Genomic DNA, 12,910 nt, shown 5'->3' with positions numbered 1-12,910 from the left:
GGTTGGTTAGTTGGTCAGTCAATCAGTTGGTCACTTGGCCAACAGGTTGACCATTTGGTCTGTTTCTTGATTGGTTCATTGATTTGGCTGGTCATCCAGTTAGTCAGTTGGTCAACTGGTTGGTCAGCTGGTCAGTTAGTTGGGTTGTCAGTTGGCTGATCGGCCGGTTGGGCAACTGGTCAATTGGCCTGTTGGTTTTCTCCGAGTCTGGGGTCTCAAGCAGTGCCTGAGGTGGCAGTGGCAGAGCGGGGCTGAGTCCCCTCCTTGGGGCTGGCCGGTGGCAGCAGTCTCCTCCCCCTCCACTTGCCACCCAAAATGATTAACCTGATCTTCCTGAGTGGTCATACACATGGGACAGGGCTGGATGGGGGAGCTGACCCAGCCCTCGGGTCTGAGCACTCATCCTGCTCCTGCACTTGGGGGGCACGGTGGGGCTGGGGCAGCTGGGTGCCTGTGGGGAGCCCTTGGCTGTGCAGTTCTCTTGGGGGAAAAAATAGAGCATTTGGGAGTTTCAGCTGCTGGAAGGGGGCGGGGGCGGCTCCCCCTGAGCCCCTGCATGCCCATGCTCTCCCTCCCACACACATGCACATAGGACTTTGCCAGATGTGCTCACATACAGGTGCCGGCACATGCGTGTGCATGTGTTCACACAGCCATGTCTGTGTGGGCACACACATGCACATTGCGTGGTCGTGTGATTGCACAGACACACAGCTCTGCACACGCATGTGCCAGTATGGCCACGTGCACATCCAGCCCTGCACACATCCACATGGTCACATGCACTGTCATATATGTGCGCATGCGTGTAGATACACCTCCCCATGGTCCCACACACATGCGCCCATGCCCAAACATGCTCCCTGCTCCCTCTCACCAACCCCATGCCCACCCCACGATTTGGGGTGTCCCTGGGGCCGTGTAGCTTGGGGGGGAGGCAGAGGGGGGCAATCACGGGGACTGGGTTAGGGACCTGACTCTGCCACCTTGCAGCCATGGCCTCTGGCATGGACAGCCTCGACCTGCTGGACCTCCTCTTTGACCGCCAGGATGGGATCCTCCGCAGTGTGGAGTTGGGGACGCCGCCAGGCACTTGGCACGAGGACGGGGTGAGTCCCCTGGGCTGGGGGGGCCAATCCCCACCTCATCCCTGGGTCTGGCAGGAGAGCCCCATCCCCATGCCTTGCCCTGAAGCTGGGACCACCTTGCAGCATGGGCAGCTCCTGTGGGCACCCCAGGGTGATGGGCACCCCAGGGTGACAGGTGCCGTGTTCCTGCAGCATGCCCAGGACAGCGAGGACTTCCTCAGCTCCATCCTGGGCTCTGGGGACTCAGCGTCGGACTCACCCAGCTGGTCCCCAGCTGCCAGCGACAGTGGGGTCTCCGAGGACCCCCCCTCTGACCAGCTCGACAGCCCCCCCAGATGCTGTGATGGGGGTCCCAGTGAGGTCCTGTACCCCTACACCAACCCCTGTCGGGCTCTGTCCCTCCCAGGGGGGACTGGGGCCCTGCACCCCGAGGTCTCCATCGATCTGGGTGAGCCATGGGGAAGAGACTGGGCAAAGGACCAGGCTGGGGGCACTGGAGGGACTGGGGGGGACTGGGGACATTGGGGACCTGAGCGGGACAGGGGACCTGGGGTCTCTTGGGGATAGTGAGGAAATTAGGGGAGCTGGGGGGGACTGCATGCAACTGGGCAGACTGGGGAGAACTGGGAGGTCTGGAGGACTGGGGGGGAGCCAGGGGTAGTGGGGAGAGCTTGGAAACTGGCATGAACTGGGCAGGCTGGTGTTGGTGGGAGAGACTGGAAGAGGAGGGATGTTTGGGGAGGCTGGGGGTGCTGAGTGCAAACACTTACCAGCACAGGGTGTTCAGGGGGGCTGGGGCAGGACCAGAGGGACAGTTTGCGGGGACAGAGTCTGGGTCCACTGGACTGGTAGGTGGCAGCAAGTCACCATAGCTCTGGGGCCATGGCAGGGGTGAGGGTCCTGCACTGGGGACACTGGGGGACACAGGACTGCTGACAGCTTCCGCTCTCCCCTCACCCAGACATGTGGCACCCCGGCTTCTTCCTGGAGGAGAGCCAGGACCTGCCCGTGGTCTCCCCGCCCGCATCCTGCACCCTCACCGTCAAGGACCTGCTGCTCTCAGGCAGCTCTGATGCCGTGAGTCCCTGCCCTTGTGTCCCCATCCCTCCTCGTCCCCAGCTTTGTCCCTTCCTGGACCATGATCCCCTCCCCATCCCCACACTTGTCCCCTTTCCCACACCATGGCCCCCTCCCTGTCCCTTCCTGGACCACGAGCCCATCCTCATCCCCGCACCGTGGTCCCTGGGGTCAGGCGTGGGGTGACCCAGCCACCCAGGGCCATCACCCATCTGTGGCCCCGCAGCAGCCGCAGGTGCCCGGCTCCCTGCTGAGGCAGAGCCAGGGGCAGTTCCAGGAGCTGGTGCTGACCGAGGATGAGAAGAAGCTGCTGGCGAAGGAGGGGGTGTCCCTGCCCACGCAGCTGCCCCTCACCAAGGTGGGTGCCACCACGCCTGGGAAGGGTGCGGAGTGGGGGGGGGGTCCCAGCCCTGGCGGCCCTGACCCCCCACCCCTGTCTCCCCCAGTATGAGGAGCGGGTGCTGAAGAAGATCCGGCGGAAGATCAGGAACAAGCAGTCAGCTCAGGAGAGCCGCAAGAAGAAGAAGGAGTATATTGACGGGCTGGAGAGCCGGTACGGACCCCAAACCCCTGCTCTGGGCATGGCCACACACCAGCCCCCGGGGGCTGGCACACACCCCCCACCCCAGGCACCCTGGGGGCACCCGGCTGGCCGGTGATGGGCATGCTGCTCCTTGCCAGCCCCCCCAGCTGTCCCCCCCAACCTCATCCTCCTCTCCCTGTCCCCCAGGATGTCAGCGTGCACGGCCCAGAACCAGGAGCTGCAGAGGAAAGTCTTGCACCTGGAGAAGCAGAACTCGTAGGTGTTCCCTGGGGCAGGATGCGGACAATGGGGGGGTAGGATGGGGCTGGGACTCCCCCTGCCTGCCCCAGCCAGACCTATTAGGGGCAGGAGGGGCTTGGAGGTGCTAATGGGCTCTCCCTGTCCCCAGGTCCCTCCTGGAGCAGCTGAAGAAACTTCAAGCCCTCGTGGTACAGTCAAGCAACAAGGCAGCGCAGACGGGAACCTGCATCGCGGTGTGTGGAGCCCCCAACCCCCCCACGGCCTCCTTGCTTGGAGGGAGGGAGGGAGGGACGCTCAGACCCATGCAGATATGGATGGAAGGATGGACAGAGGGATGGACGAGTGCTGAGGCAGAGGGATAGATGCTCCAAGGTTGGATGGATGGAAGAAGGGATGGAGGCATGTGAGGACAGATGGATGGATAGAGGAAGGGATGGATGGAGGCACGCTGGCAGGGGCACATGCACTGGGAGGGATGGAGGGACGCAGTCCTGGTTCTGCCACCAGCCCTCTCCCTGGGAGCTGTGTTGTAGAACCTGGTCCCCCTCCACCACTGTGCACAGTGACGTCCCCCCCTCTGCCCCCAGGTCCTGCTCCTGTCTTTCGCGCTCATCGTTTTCCCCTCCATCAGCCCCTTTGCCCCCAGCAAGGCCGAGGCAGACGGCGACTTCAGACCTGTGCGAGGTGAGTGCTGCGCCGGGGCTGTGCCAGGAGCTCAGGGCACTGGAGTGGGCCCTGACCCTCCTTCGCACTCAGTTTTCTCCAGGTCCCTGCACAACGCAGCTGCCTCCCGCGTGGCTTACACACAGCCCCAAGCTGGGGATGAGAAGCCCCCAGAGCCGCTGTGGCCAGAGCACCTGGGTGAAGCCCCCGAGACCCTGCACGAAGCCTTTGGTGGCCGCACATTCACCCCACACCTGGACAAAGTCTCCCCCCATAACGGCACACAGCTGCTTGCCTCAGAAGGGCTGAGCAGCAGGGATGGGGATCAAGCTGACAGCATTTCAGGGGATGGCACCACACCGCACGGTGGCCTGGCATCGCTGGCCTGGACCGAGGCTGGCCACAGCAGGCCCACGGTGCTGGAGCCGGCTGAGGAGCTTTAAGCAGCACCCAGGGACCACGGGGGATGCGATGGGGTGGCTCAGCACCTCATCCCCTATGGGATAAGCCCTCGGGGTGACCCCTCTAGGATCTGCTTCCAGGCAAGGGCAGATGCTGGACCCGCTTGGCTTTGCTTGTATCTGTGAACTGGGAAGTTGAGACCGGTTCCCATTGGCCTTACTGGGAGGGAAGGGGCTGCTCCTGTCCCCCGGGTGCAGCAGGAGTTGTGGAAGGGACACAGGGTCGCTGAGGATGGGGACAAGCAAACTGGAGGGGCCCTGGGCTGGTTGGCTATTGATGTTGCAACTGGTTGGTTTTGGTTTGGGTTTGGTTTTTTTTTAAGCTTTATTTTCATCTCTAAATACAAGGTATTTTGGAAAAAATTCACTTGCTTTAGTTTAATATGGGGTGATCCAGGTTTCAAGGACCCTTGGGCCAGGGATGCCTCAAACCCAGCTGCCTTGAGGCAACACGGTCCAACAGAGCTGGGACACGTGGCCAGACCCAGCCTAGGGCTGCCCTGGGAGCAGTGGGCACAGCAAGAGGCAGAGGGGAAGGCAGCGGCACCGGGGCACCATCCCACAGCTCCCAGCCCTGCGCCAGGCCAGGATTCGGCCGGCACCAGTCCCCTTCCCTTCCACAACCCAGCGACATCCCCCAGATCACCAGCACGCACAGGACCGCCTCTGCGGGCAGATCTCAGCCAGAAGATCGCAGCAGCTCAACCCAACCACTGCCCAGCCCCAGCTTCCTGTGAGATGGCATCGGCTGCCCCAGTGATCCCCTTGTGTCACCGCCCCAGCACCGAGCATCCTCATCCCTCTACCCCTCCGAGGTCTGCTGGACCCCACAACCATCTCCTCGCAGAGAGGGAATTAGATGCTCGGTCCGTTTCAAGCAGGCAACACCCTCCCGGGCCGGTGGGTGCAGCTGCGCCGACACACAATTCGAGTGTATTTAATACTTACATAAAAAAAGGGACAATGTTTAAGGGTATTAAAAAAAGTCGGTAGGAAAAGCGGCACAGACGAGTGTCTAGACAGACAGGGAACATTCTGGGTCAGGTGAGGAGAGGCTCCACCTTCATCTTCTTCACCGCCGTTGGCCCCATGTCCGGGCTGGGACAGTCCTGCTTCAGACTGTCACGGCGCTCCACCAGTGTGGTCCCAAGGTCAGGGCACAGCCCACCCGTGCCGTTGTGCTGGGAGAGGGGCTCCTCCTTCAGCACCCCGCGAGCCCCGGGGTCAAATTTGAAGAGCTGTTCGGGCTTGGTGAGCTCAGCGCTTTCCACCACCACCGGCCCTGTCCACTCTGGGACCTCCAGCCCCAAGTGCTTCATCAGCTTCGTCATGACATCATCGACGTAGGCGTGGATGCGCAGGTCGGCCTGTCTGTCCTAGGACAAGCGAGGGCAAGCACGGCGTTAGGGGACAAACGGCGTGTGCAGGGACAAACGTTGCCTCCCAGGGAGCGCGTAGGGACAAGGCCTGGGTGATGGCTCAGCTGCACGCAGGCTCCACGGCTCCCGTCCCTGAGACATCATCCCCGGCGGAACACAAGCTGACCCCGTCTGGCACCGCTCCCCGGCTATGCCGCGGGCTGACAGGGCTCTATCAGGCTGCGGGCAGGCAGTCACACCTCGAAACACAGCCCAGAGATGGGGACATGGATGCAGAGCCAGACTAGGGAGCCCAGGACAGAGTGGGACAGGGACAAGGGAGCTCTAATGACATCCCAGAACCCCCCCAGCTCTGGTTATTTCAAGGACTTTGGACAATTAGAGCACCAAACCCAGGGCTGAACATGAACTGAACTCCTCTGCCCCGTGGCATGGGTTACATGTGTGTGGTTATTTCACCGGACTATAATTCACCCGAGAATACATCAGGCTTTGGGCTGAGTTTTTATTCCGTTCTTAAGATTTACCTTCCATTTCTAGGTGCTTATCGGGAGTTGCAGGTTTAAACCCTCCAACAAGGGAAGCCCAGCCTGTTTGCTTGCTACACGAGGCCACTCTTCTATCTGGCCGCCTGGGAAGGGACGATGTGCAGGGACTGACCTGACCTGTGACGGGGCTGAAACAAGTGACGCGAGGGGAGAGAAGCAACGCAGAGCAAATTGCTCTGAGTGCAGAGCAGTGAGGACGCTCTCACTCACGTGTTTGGTTGCTTGTAGGTTGACTATGACCAGCTTCCCTCCTCTCTTCTTCGTGATCAGCGGGAGGTTGCCACTGGGTTTGATCTGCAGAGAGGTCCCCAGAGTGACGGAGAGATCAGCTTTCCTGCAGGGAAGAGACAAAACATCCAGGACAGAGAAAAAGCCGTGGCTGTTTTCAGGCTGCTTGTCCTCCCCTGCTCCAGTGTGGACTCTACAAGCTTCCCAGCTGGGAAGCAAAGCTGTGGCCAGAATTTGCAGTGGTTTCCTCTCGGCCACTTTCTGGTGAGAGGGCTGGGCGTTGCTGTGCTGTGGGTACAGCCTCAGGGCTGCAAGGCACAAAAACACCATGAACAAAGCCAGGCAGGGTCAGCCCAAGGGCCGCTGTGGTGCGGGCAGAGGACGGGGAGCCTGGGCAGCCTCCCGGAGCACCGCAAGCCGCAGGCTTCAGTGGCTGCCACGGTGTGAAGAGCCCAAGTGCAGTACCTGCAGGCTTCGTCCGCCAGAGTGAGGTCACGGTCAGGCAGAGAATCTTCCCAGTCCAGAATGGTGTCTCTTAACTTCCCTCTAGAAAACACACACAGGGACCATGGTTTCCCCCTGCCAGGCAGGAACAGGCAGCAGAGCTGCCCTGGGAGAGGGGACAGCAACCCAGATTCTGTCCCACCCTCCCTGGCCCAGCACTGCGAAGGGACAGAGAGAGCCCAGACAAGCCGAGTGGACTCACTGGCAGGCAAGGGAAGGCACGGAATTCACCTGCATGAGGAACTTTGTGGCTGGTGCTGCAACGCCACCAAAGCCCCAGCTGTTTTGCTGTCCCAGTTCAGAGCTGGGATGTGCCTTTCACTACCCAACATCAGAGCTGAGCCAGCAGAGCTCTGCCCCACAGCCCAGAGCCCCCGGCTCTGCTGTGCCGGCTCTGCAGCCAGCCTGGATGAGAAAAGCAGCTGGGCTGGGCCCAGTGAGCTGGGGTGAGGAAGCACAAAGGGCATGTGGAGCGTGTTTTGATGCCAGATCACCTCAGGGTACCTCCAGCCACAGAGCTGGAAACACTGTCTATGCTTCCCTACTGAAGGCAAGAAGCACCAGGGCAGTGCAGTGGCCGTATCCTGCTGGAGAGGAAGGGGCTCTCTAGAGCTGCCATCCCACAGCAGGGCATTCTCCAGCACTGGGATATGCTCTGAGTATCGGCATGGGGAGAACCCCCCGAGGAGGCTAGGAGTCCTTGGAGACATGGGTCCTATCTGGGCCCTTGGAAATCTCCCCTACACCCTCTGCTTCTTCACCTGAGCTGGAGGGACTGTCGGCCCAGGCCTGCAAAGCCAAGTCTGCGCACGAGAGCCGCTCGCTTGGATGAACAGGTCCCTGCCACCCGACGTCCCCTCGGGAGCCCCCATCCAGCATCCCAGCAGACATACCTGCAGGCCCGCAGCCCGCGGGCTTTGGTGACGCTGCACAACCTGCCCGTTGGCTTCAGCCCCATGCTGCCCACGACTGTGTCCCGCACATACTGCCTGCAAGAGAGACGGTGCCATTCAGGGCCAAACACGCAGGGAGGTGGCACCTGCTGTGAAATGCCCCCTCCCCGCCCCAATATGGCACACCTTACGCCACAGACCCTGCACTGGAGGAAGGAGGTGATGGCTCAGAGCCACAAGCAATTGACTGGAGCACCTCAGTCCTTCATCGATCTCTGCCTGCGTCTCTAACCAGGTGCTGCTGACAGCAGCTCTGACCAACAGCCCCAGAGGTCTGCCACAAACCAGGATGGAAAACCCAGCTTGTAGCAACCTCCTCTCCTCTCTCCAGCTGGCAGGCACAGACCCCGCTGCAGGCAGCCCTGCTGGCACATCCGCCTTGCCACGAGGAGCAGGATTTGCTGAGGGCCTCCCAGGCAACAAAGAATTCCCAAAATGTTCCTTTCCCACCATTTGACAGGGTTTAGGATTCAGACAGACAGATCTGTCCATGACCCCACACACACTGCGCTACAGACCTGCCAGGTAGACAGACCCACAGCATGTGCAGGGCCTCCGTCGTTCCCCGGGGACAGCAACAAAACCCCCACCCTGCTGACACTCTCCCCAGGCTCAGGGCTCACGTACTTGCCACATTTCACGCACTCTTCCACAAACATGTTCCCATGGAGCTCAGCCAATTTGTCCCTGCGGGAGAAAAGACAGAGGTGAGATGGGGAGGGGTGGAGAGCCCTGGGGCAACAGGGAAAGCTGCCCCAAACCCCCCTCCTCACCCCCCTGCACCTCAAGGTCTTCCCCACTTTCCAGCTCTGCCGGATCAGATCTGCCAGGTGATGTGGGGTGGCAGGGACCCTCTGCCATGGCCTGGGGACAGTGCACCAGCACAGGGTCAGCACTGAGGGGAATTATATTAGTTATAGACAAATATGGCTGTATTGCTCTGATGGCACCAGAGTCTGGCAGGCTCTGGGGGCACTGGGTGCCACAAAATGACCTGGCCTTGCTGCCGGGAGGCAGTTGGTCCAGCAGAGAAGAGTGTTGGTCCGGCCACAGAGTGCTGGGACTTCCCTGTGCCAAACGTGTCCATCACATGCAGGGCAAGCAGGCGCTGGCAAAACTAGGGCACACTGAGCACTGCTTTGTGGATTTAACACAAGAAATACTGTTCTTAACGCAAGAAATACTGTTCAAACGGAGTTGGGACAGAGCTGTGCCTCTCGTGGGGCAGGGGAGACCCAGGGGACATGTTCAGATCCTGGCGAGAGATCTTCCGTGCCACCGTTTCATCACCATCATGAAAGCACTATGCTATGGCCACCACAATTGGGACTAAGGGGAGGGATGGCATGTCCTGGCTTTTAAATTTTAAATATTTCCATTTGCAGCACCAATTCTAGTCCCTGTTTTGATTCAGCCTCAAATCTCTGCGCCCGGTAGTAACCAGGCTCTTTGCTTTTCTCAGCACTTACTGGTTCTCTCTGCCCTTGCACAGTTCCAGCCCTTTGCCACTTGTTTTGAGTAAAACTCCCCTCGAGCCCAGCAGCAGCCTCGAAGTGCAGAAGCTAGAGGAAAACAAGGCCACACTCTCCCTATGTTTCTACAAGCCCCATGGTGACTGGGAACCTCCTCCAGGGTGGATGGAGACAGGACTGACTTGATTTCCCCCATTTTGGCCCCAGTTCAGCGGCACTTACTTAAGCACATGCTTCGCTTGGGCGGAAATGCTGTGCTAAACCAGAGCAGGAGCCAGTGGCACTAGGCTGCAGGGAGCACAGCTGAGTTCTGGTCATTATTTCCTATTCTTTTTCCCATGGTTGTTTAGTTTAAAAAGGCAAACGTGGTGCCAGGAGCAGGAACCAGGACTCAGGGCTTTTAATAATAGAAAATACCCCCTGGAGGCAGCTCTCTGCTCAGCCAGTGACGGCTGAAGACATTTGTGAGACACATCTTCTCCAAGGTCCCATTCATGCTCCTCATTCTCATTCCAACTCCTTCATTTCACTTTCTTACTCGAATTCAGCTGCTTTCCCCTTTCCTTTCCAGGCAGCTCCAAGCAGTTTGCCTCACAAGACATCACTCGCTGGTCTTAAGGGCTGGAAATGGGTTTTATAACAGGCTGAAGTTCCCTGAAGGCAAAAGAGCCTGTTGCCGCAAGTGCTAATGGAAAGGCAGGTTCCTTTGAGGACATCTCTGAAACAGCCACTGCGCTGCTAAATGTACTTCAGTCCCCACCCACGCAGGGAGTGGGGATCTTGCACTCCCGGCTCCCACACATTGCAGTTCCCCACCGAGGGAACACAGCTATGCAGGATCCCTGGCCTCATCGCAGGGGGCAAGGAAATCAGAGACCACAGCCAGTAAGTCAGACCAGTTCCAACTGTGGGACTCTCTGTCTCGCTGCCCTTGTAGTTTTGCAAATTTATTGAGAGGCAAAATACTTTTTAAGGCTATCTTGGGCCCAAGCATGGTTTCATCACTGGGGCAGCACGGCCTCTATTTTCTCTCAAGAAATTCAATTTAAGCAAACTGTAAAATAGCACAAGATCCAGTGCTCTGAGACAGCTCTAGCAATGCTGGTAAAAGAAGGCAACATGCATTTCTGCGAGCAGCAGGAGCAGTTTCAGGTGCTCTTGTTCTCCCTCTTGTCCCTTCACCCCTCTGGACAGGTACAGAGGCAGTGGAAAGGACCACATAGCCTGAGCACAGCTCTCAGCCCAGTTCCCAGGAGCACGTGCCCTACTTGAAGCTGATGTCTCACTCCCTGGGCCGTGAGCCCTGTTCTGGTTTTAGCTGGGGTAGAGTTAATTTTCTTTCTAGTAGCTGGTATAGTGCTATGTATTGGATTCTGTATGAGAAGAATGTTGATAACACACTGATGTTTTCAGTTGTTGCTAATATTTATACCAAGCCAAGGATTTTTCAGCTTCTCATGCCCAGCCAGCAAGAAGGCTGGAGGGGCACAAGAAGTTGGGAGGGGACACAGCCAGGACAGCTGACCCAAACTGGCCAAAGGGGTATTCCATACCATGCGATGTCATGCCCAGTATATAAACTGGAGGGAGTCAGCCTGGGAAGGATCACTGCTCGGAAACTAACTGGGCACCTGTCAGCGAGTGGTGAGCAATTGCATTGTGCATCACTTGTTTTGTATGTTCCAATCCTTTTATTATTATTATTATTATTTTAATTTTATTATTTTTATTATAATTACTATTTTCTTCCTTTCTGTCCTATTAAACTGTTCTTGTCTCAGCCCACAAGTTTTACTTTTTTTCCCCCCGATTCTCTCCTCCATCCCACTGGGTGGGGGGGAATTGAGTGAGCAGCTGCGTGGTGTTTAGTTGCCAGGTGGGGTTAAACCACAACAAGCCCCCAGGCAGCCACGCAGTGCAGCTACAGCCACTCAGCTGATGGGTGGTAACATGCAACAGCCCAACACCGCGACCTGTTCATTTCTCTTGTGAACAAAAGGCTTCTGGGTGTACTTCTAGAGAGCATCAACTGAGGCTGACTTCATTTCATCACCCTCTCAATTATTACCATAACCTCTCTTCTCTAAATTCAAGCTGGTTTACGTACCCCTTCCCACACCAGCACATCCCAGTTTCCGCTCCCCCTATCAGTGGGCAGACAGAAATCAAGCCCCAGCACCAAACGCTTGCACGTGAGGCCACGCTAATCAGGCAGCAAGAACAGCCACGTGGCAGCGGCTGGGAAAGGCATGAGGAACCTGGAGACAGGGCGGGAGAGGCAGTACCGTGGGAATCCTGAACGCACGTGAAGGCCGTCCACGTTCTGGCTGACCAGGAATTTCAGGATGCCAACTCTCTGCAGCCCCAGCAGCGCCATGTGAGTCTTGGAGGGCCTGGCATTCTCAAAGGTGGTGTCAAATTTGGGGGAGAGCCCCTTCTCTTCCATAGTCCAGACACCATTGGGCCCCCTGCAGCAATGGGGACAGAAAGAGTGAGAATTGAGAGCTCAGGCTCTAAGAGGACAGTTGTAAATGCGCCACAAGCCCTATTAAGGGAGGATGAGCAAGGCACTGCTACATGAAGGTCATGGGTCACCAGCGATTTTTGTCGTTGATGCAAGCGGAGCACCCGTAGGGCTTCTGTGCATATGGCTTAACGTCAAACGGGTGTGCAAGAGGGAAAGGGTATTTTCAGCTGGATCCAGGACCAGACAGGAGGGATGGAGTAGGACTGGCTGGCTAGCAGGAAGCACAGTCCAGACCTTTACAAGATGTGAGATGGACTCAGAGGAGGTGCCATCCTCCCAACCCCTCGCCTGCTGCCCAACACCCTTACCTGAAGTCAGGAATCCCTGAGGCGGTGCTGATTCCAGCCCCCGTGTGAAACACTACATTGGAGGAACTCCTGATCAAGTCTGCCAGCTCCCGCACCTTCCTCTCCAGTTCCTCCGGCGGGTCAAAAATCTGAGCAGAAGAGACAAACCACCACGGGAATGGAGAGATGCAGGGACAGATCCTACACACCTCCTGGCAAAAGGCCCAGTAAACCACAATTCTTTCTTATCCACAAAAGGAAAGATTTTGCATTCCTTAATGGCAAAAGCATTTAATCAGAGAGAAACAGCATTGCATAAGCCATCTCCATGCAGGGTAAGGGCTTAAAACACCTAATGCAGACAAGTGTATTTATTGCTCTCCCTGACAGGCAGCTGATACCCCAAGAAGTGGCTGGGCTCCAGGGCGCTGCCAGGCAGCGGGAGGACAGGAACAAACCCTGTGCCACCCCACGTGTGCTCAACTCTAGCTGTCACCAGCACAGCCACCGGCTCTGCGGACAGGACAGGGCCGAGGGACGGCGAACCGCACGGAAAGCCATGGAGGTGGGGGACGCTGTGGCTGGACGGGACCGTGTCCCCACCTGGCTTTCTGGCACGGGCGCAGGATTTCATTTCGGTGAGATGCTTCTCCAGCCCGGTCACCTTTGGGACAGGGACTGCGGACAGGCCCCTGGGTGTCCCTGTCCCCTCACCCCAAAACCTGTTTTAAGCTTCCCGGGTAGCGCTGGGGGCATGGGGCTGGGATAACCACTCACCCCCTGGGGATCCCCCCTGGGGAATACAAAGGGTCCCCATATAGCTGGGAGACCCTCTTGGGGGGGGGCACAAAACAGGGGGAGAGTGCTGGGCCTGGAGGACAACGACAACAAGGAGGGAGCCATGGGGCTGGGGGGGGACACAGAGGGAGCTGTGGGGTG

The 12,910-nt window shown here is 58.2% G+C and overlaps 2 protein-coding genes across 2 annotated transcripts in view; one reads left to right on the top strand and one right to left on the bottom strand.

Annotated features, from left to right (window-relative positions):
* Nucleotides 1-999: 999 nt before the first annotated feature.
* On the top strand, nucleotides 1,000-4,055 carry CREB3L3 (cAMP responsive element binding protein 3-like 3). The gene is made up of 9 exons (XM_010562325.1): nucleotides 1,000-1,109; nucleotides 1,281-1,536; nucleotides 2,050-2,165; nucleotides 2,392-2,523; nucleotides 2,612-2,718; nucleotides 2,896-2,964; nucleotides 3,098-3,182; nucleotides 3,537-3,633; nucleotides 3,706-4,055. Exons 1-9 carry the CDS (start codon nucleotides 1,008-1,010, stop codon nucleotides 4,053-4,055), a joined length of 1,314 nt encoding a protein of 437 aa, XP_010560627.1. The 5' UTR covers nucleotides 1,000-1,007.
* Nucleotides 4,056-4,993: 938 nt separating this feature from the next.
* Nucleotides 4,994-12,910, bottom strand: part of SIRT6 (sirtuin 6) — an 8,012-nt gene continuing 95 nt past the window's right edge. The window contains exons 2-8 of the mRNA XM_010562323.1: nucleotides 11,993-12,120; nucleotides 11,443-11,625; nucleotides 8,313-8,372; nucleotides 7,626-7,721; nucleotides 6,694-6,774; nucleotides 6,211-6,334; nucleotides 4,994-5,449 (exon numbers count right to left, since the gene is read on the bottom strand). Coding sequence (XP_010560625.1) covers nucleotides 5,114-5,449; nucleotides 6,211-6,334; nucleotides 6,694-6,774; nucleotides 7,626-7,721; nucleotides 8,313-8,372; nucleotides 11,443-11,625; nucleotides 11,993-12,120 — 1,008 coding nt within the window. The 3' untranslated portion in view covers nucleotides 4,994-5,113. The remainder of the gene's footprint in view (nucleotides 5,450-6,210; nucleotides 6,335-6,693; nucleotides 6,775-7,625; nucleotides 7,722-8,312; nucleotides 8,373-11,442; nucleotides 11,626-11,992; nucleotides 12,121-12,910) is intronic.

This window comes from Haliaeetus leucocephalus, unplaced genomic scaffold (assembly GCF_000737465.1).
Source record: "Haliaeetus leucocephalus isolate CR32 unplaced genomic scaffold, Haliaeetus_leucocephalus-4.0 Scaffold157, whole genome shotgun sequence".
In the NCBI taxonomy this organism is placed as follows: domain Eukaryota; kingdom Metazoa; phylum Chordata; class Aves; order Accipitriformes; family Accipitridae; genus Haliaeetus; species Haliaeetus leucocephalus.
Note: the sequence above shows the minus strand (reverse complement) of the source record. Positions and strands in the feature narration are given on the sequence as shown.

Coding starts and splice junctions, on each gene's coding strand:
- CREB3L3 (XM_010562325.1), top strand. CDS start 1,008: ATGGACAGCCTCGACCTGCTGGACCTCCTCTTTGACCGCCAGGATGGG. Junction 1,110..1,280: donor GCACTTGGCACGAGGACGGG/GTGAGTCCCCTG, acceptor GTGTTCCTGCAG/CATGCCCAGGACAGCGAGGA. Junction 2,965..3,097: donor CACCTGGAGAAGCAGAACTC/GTAGGTGTTCCC, acceptor CCCTGTCCCCAG/GTCCCTCCTGGAGCAGCTGA.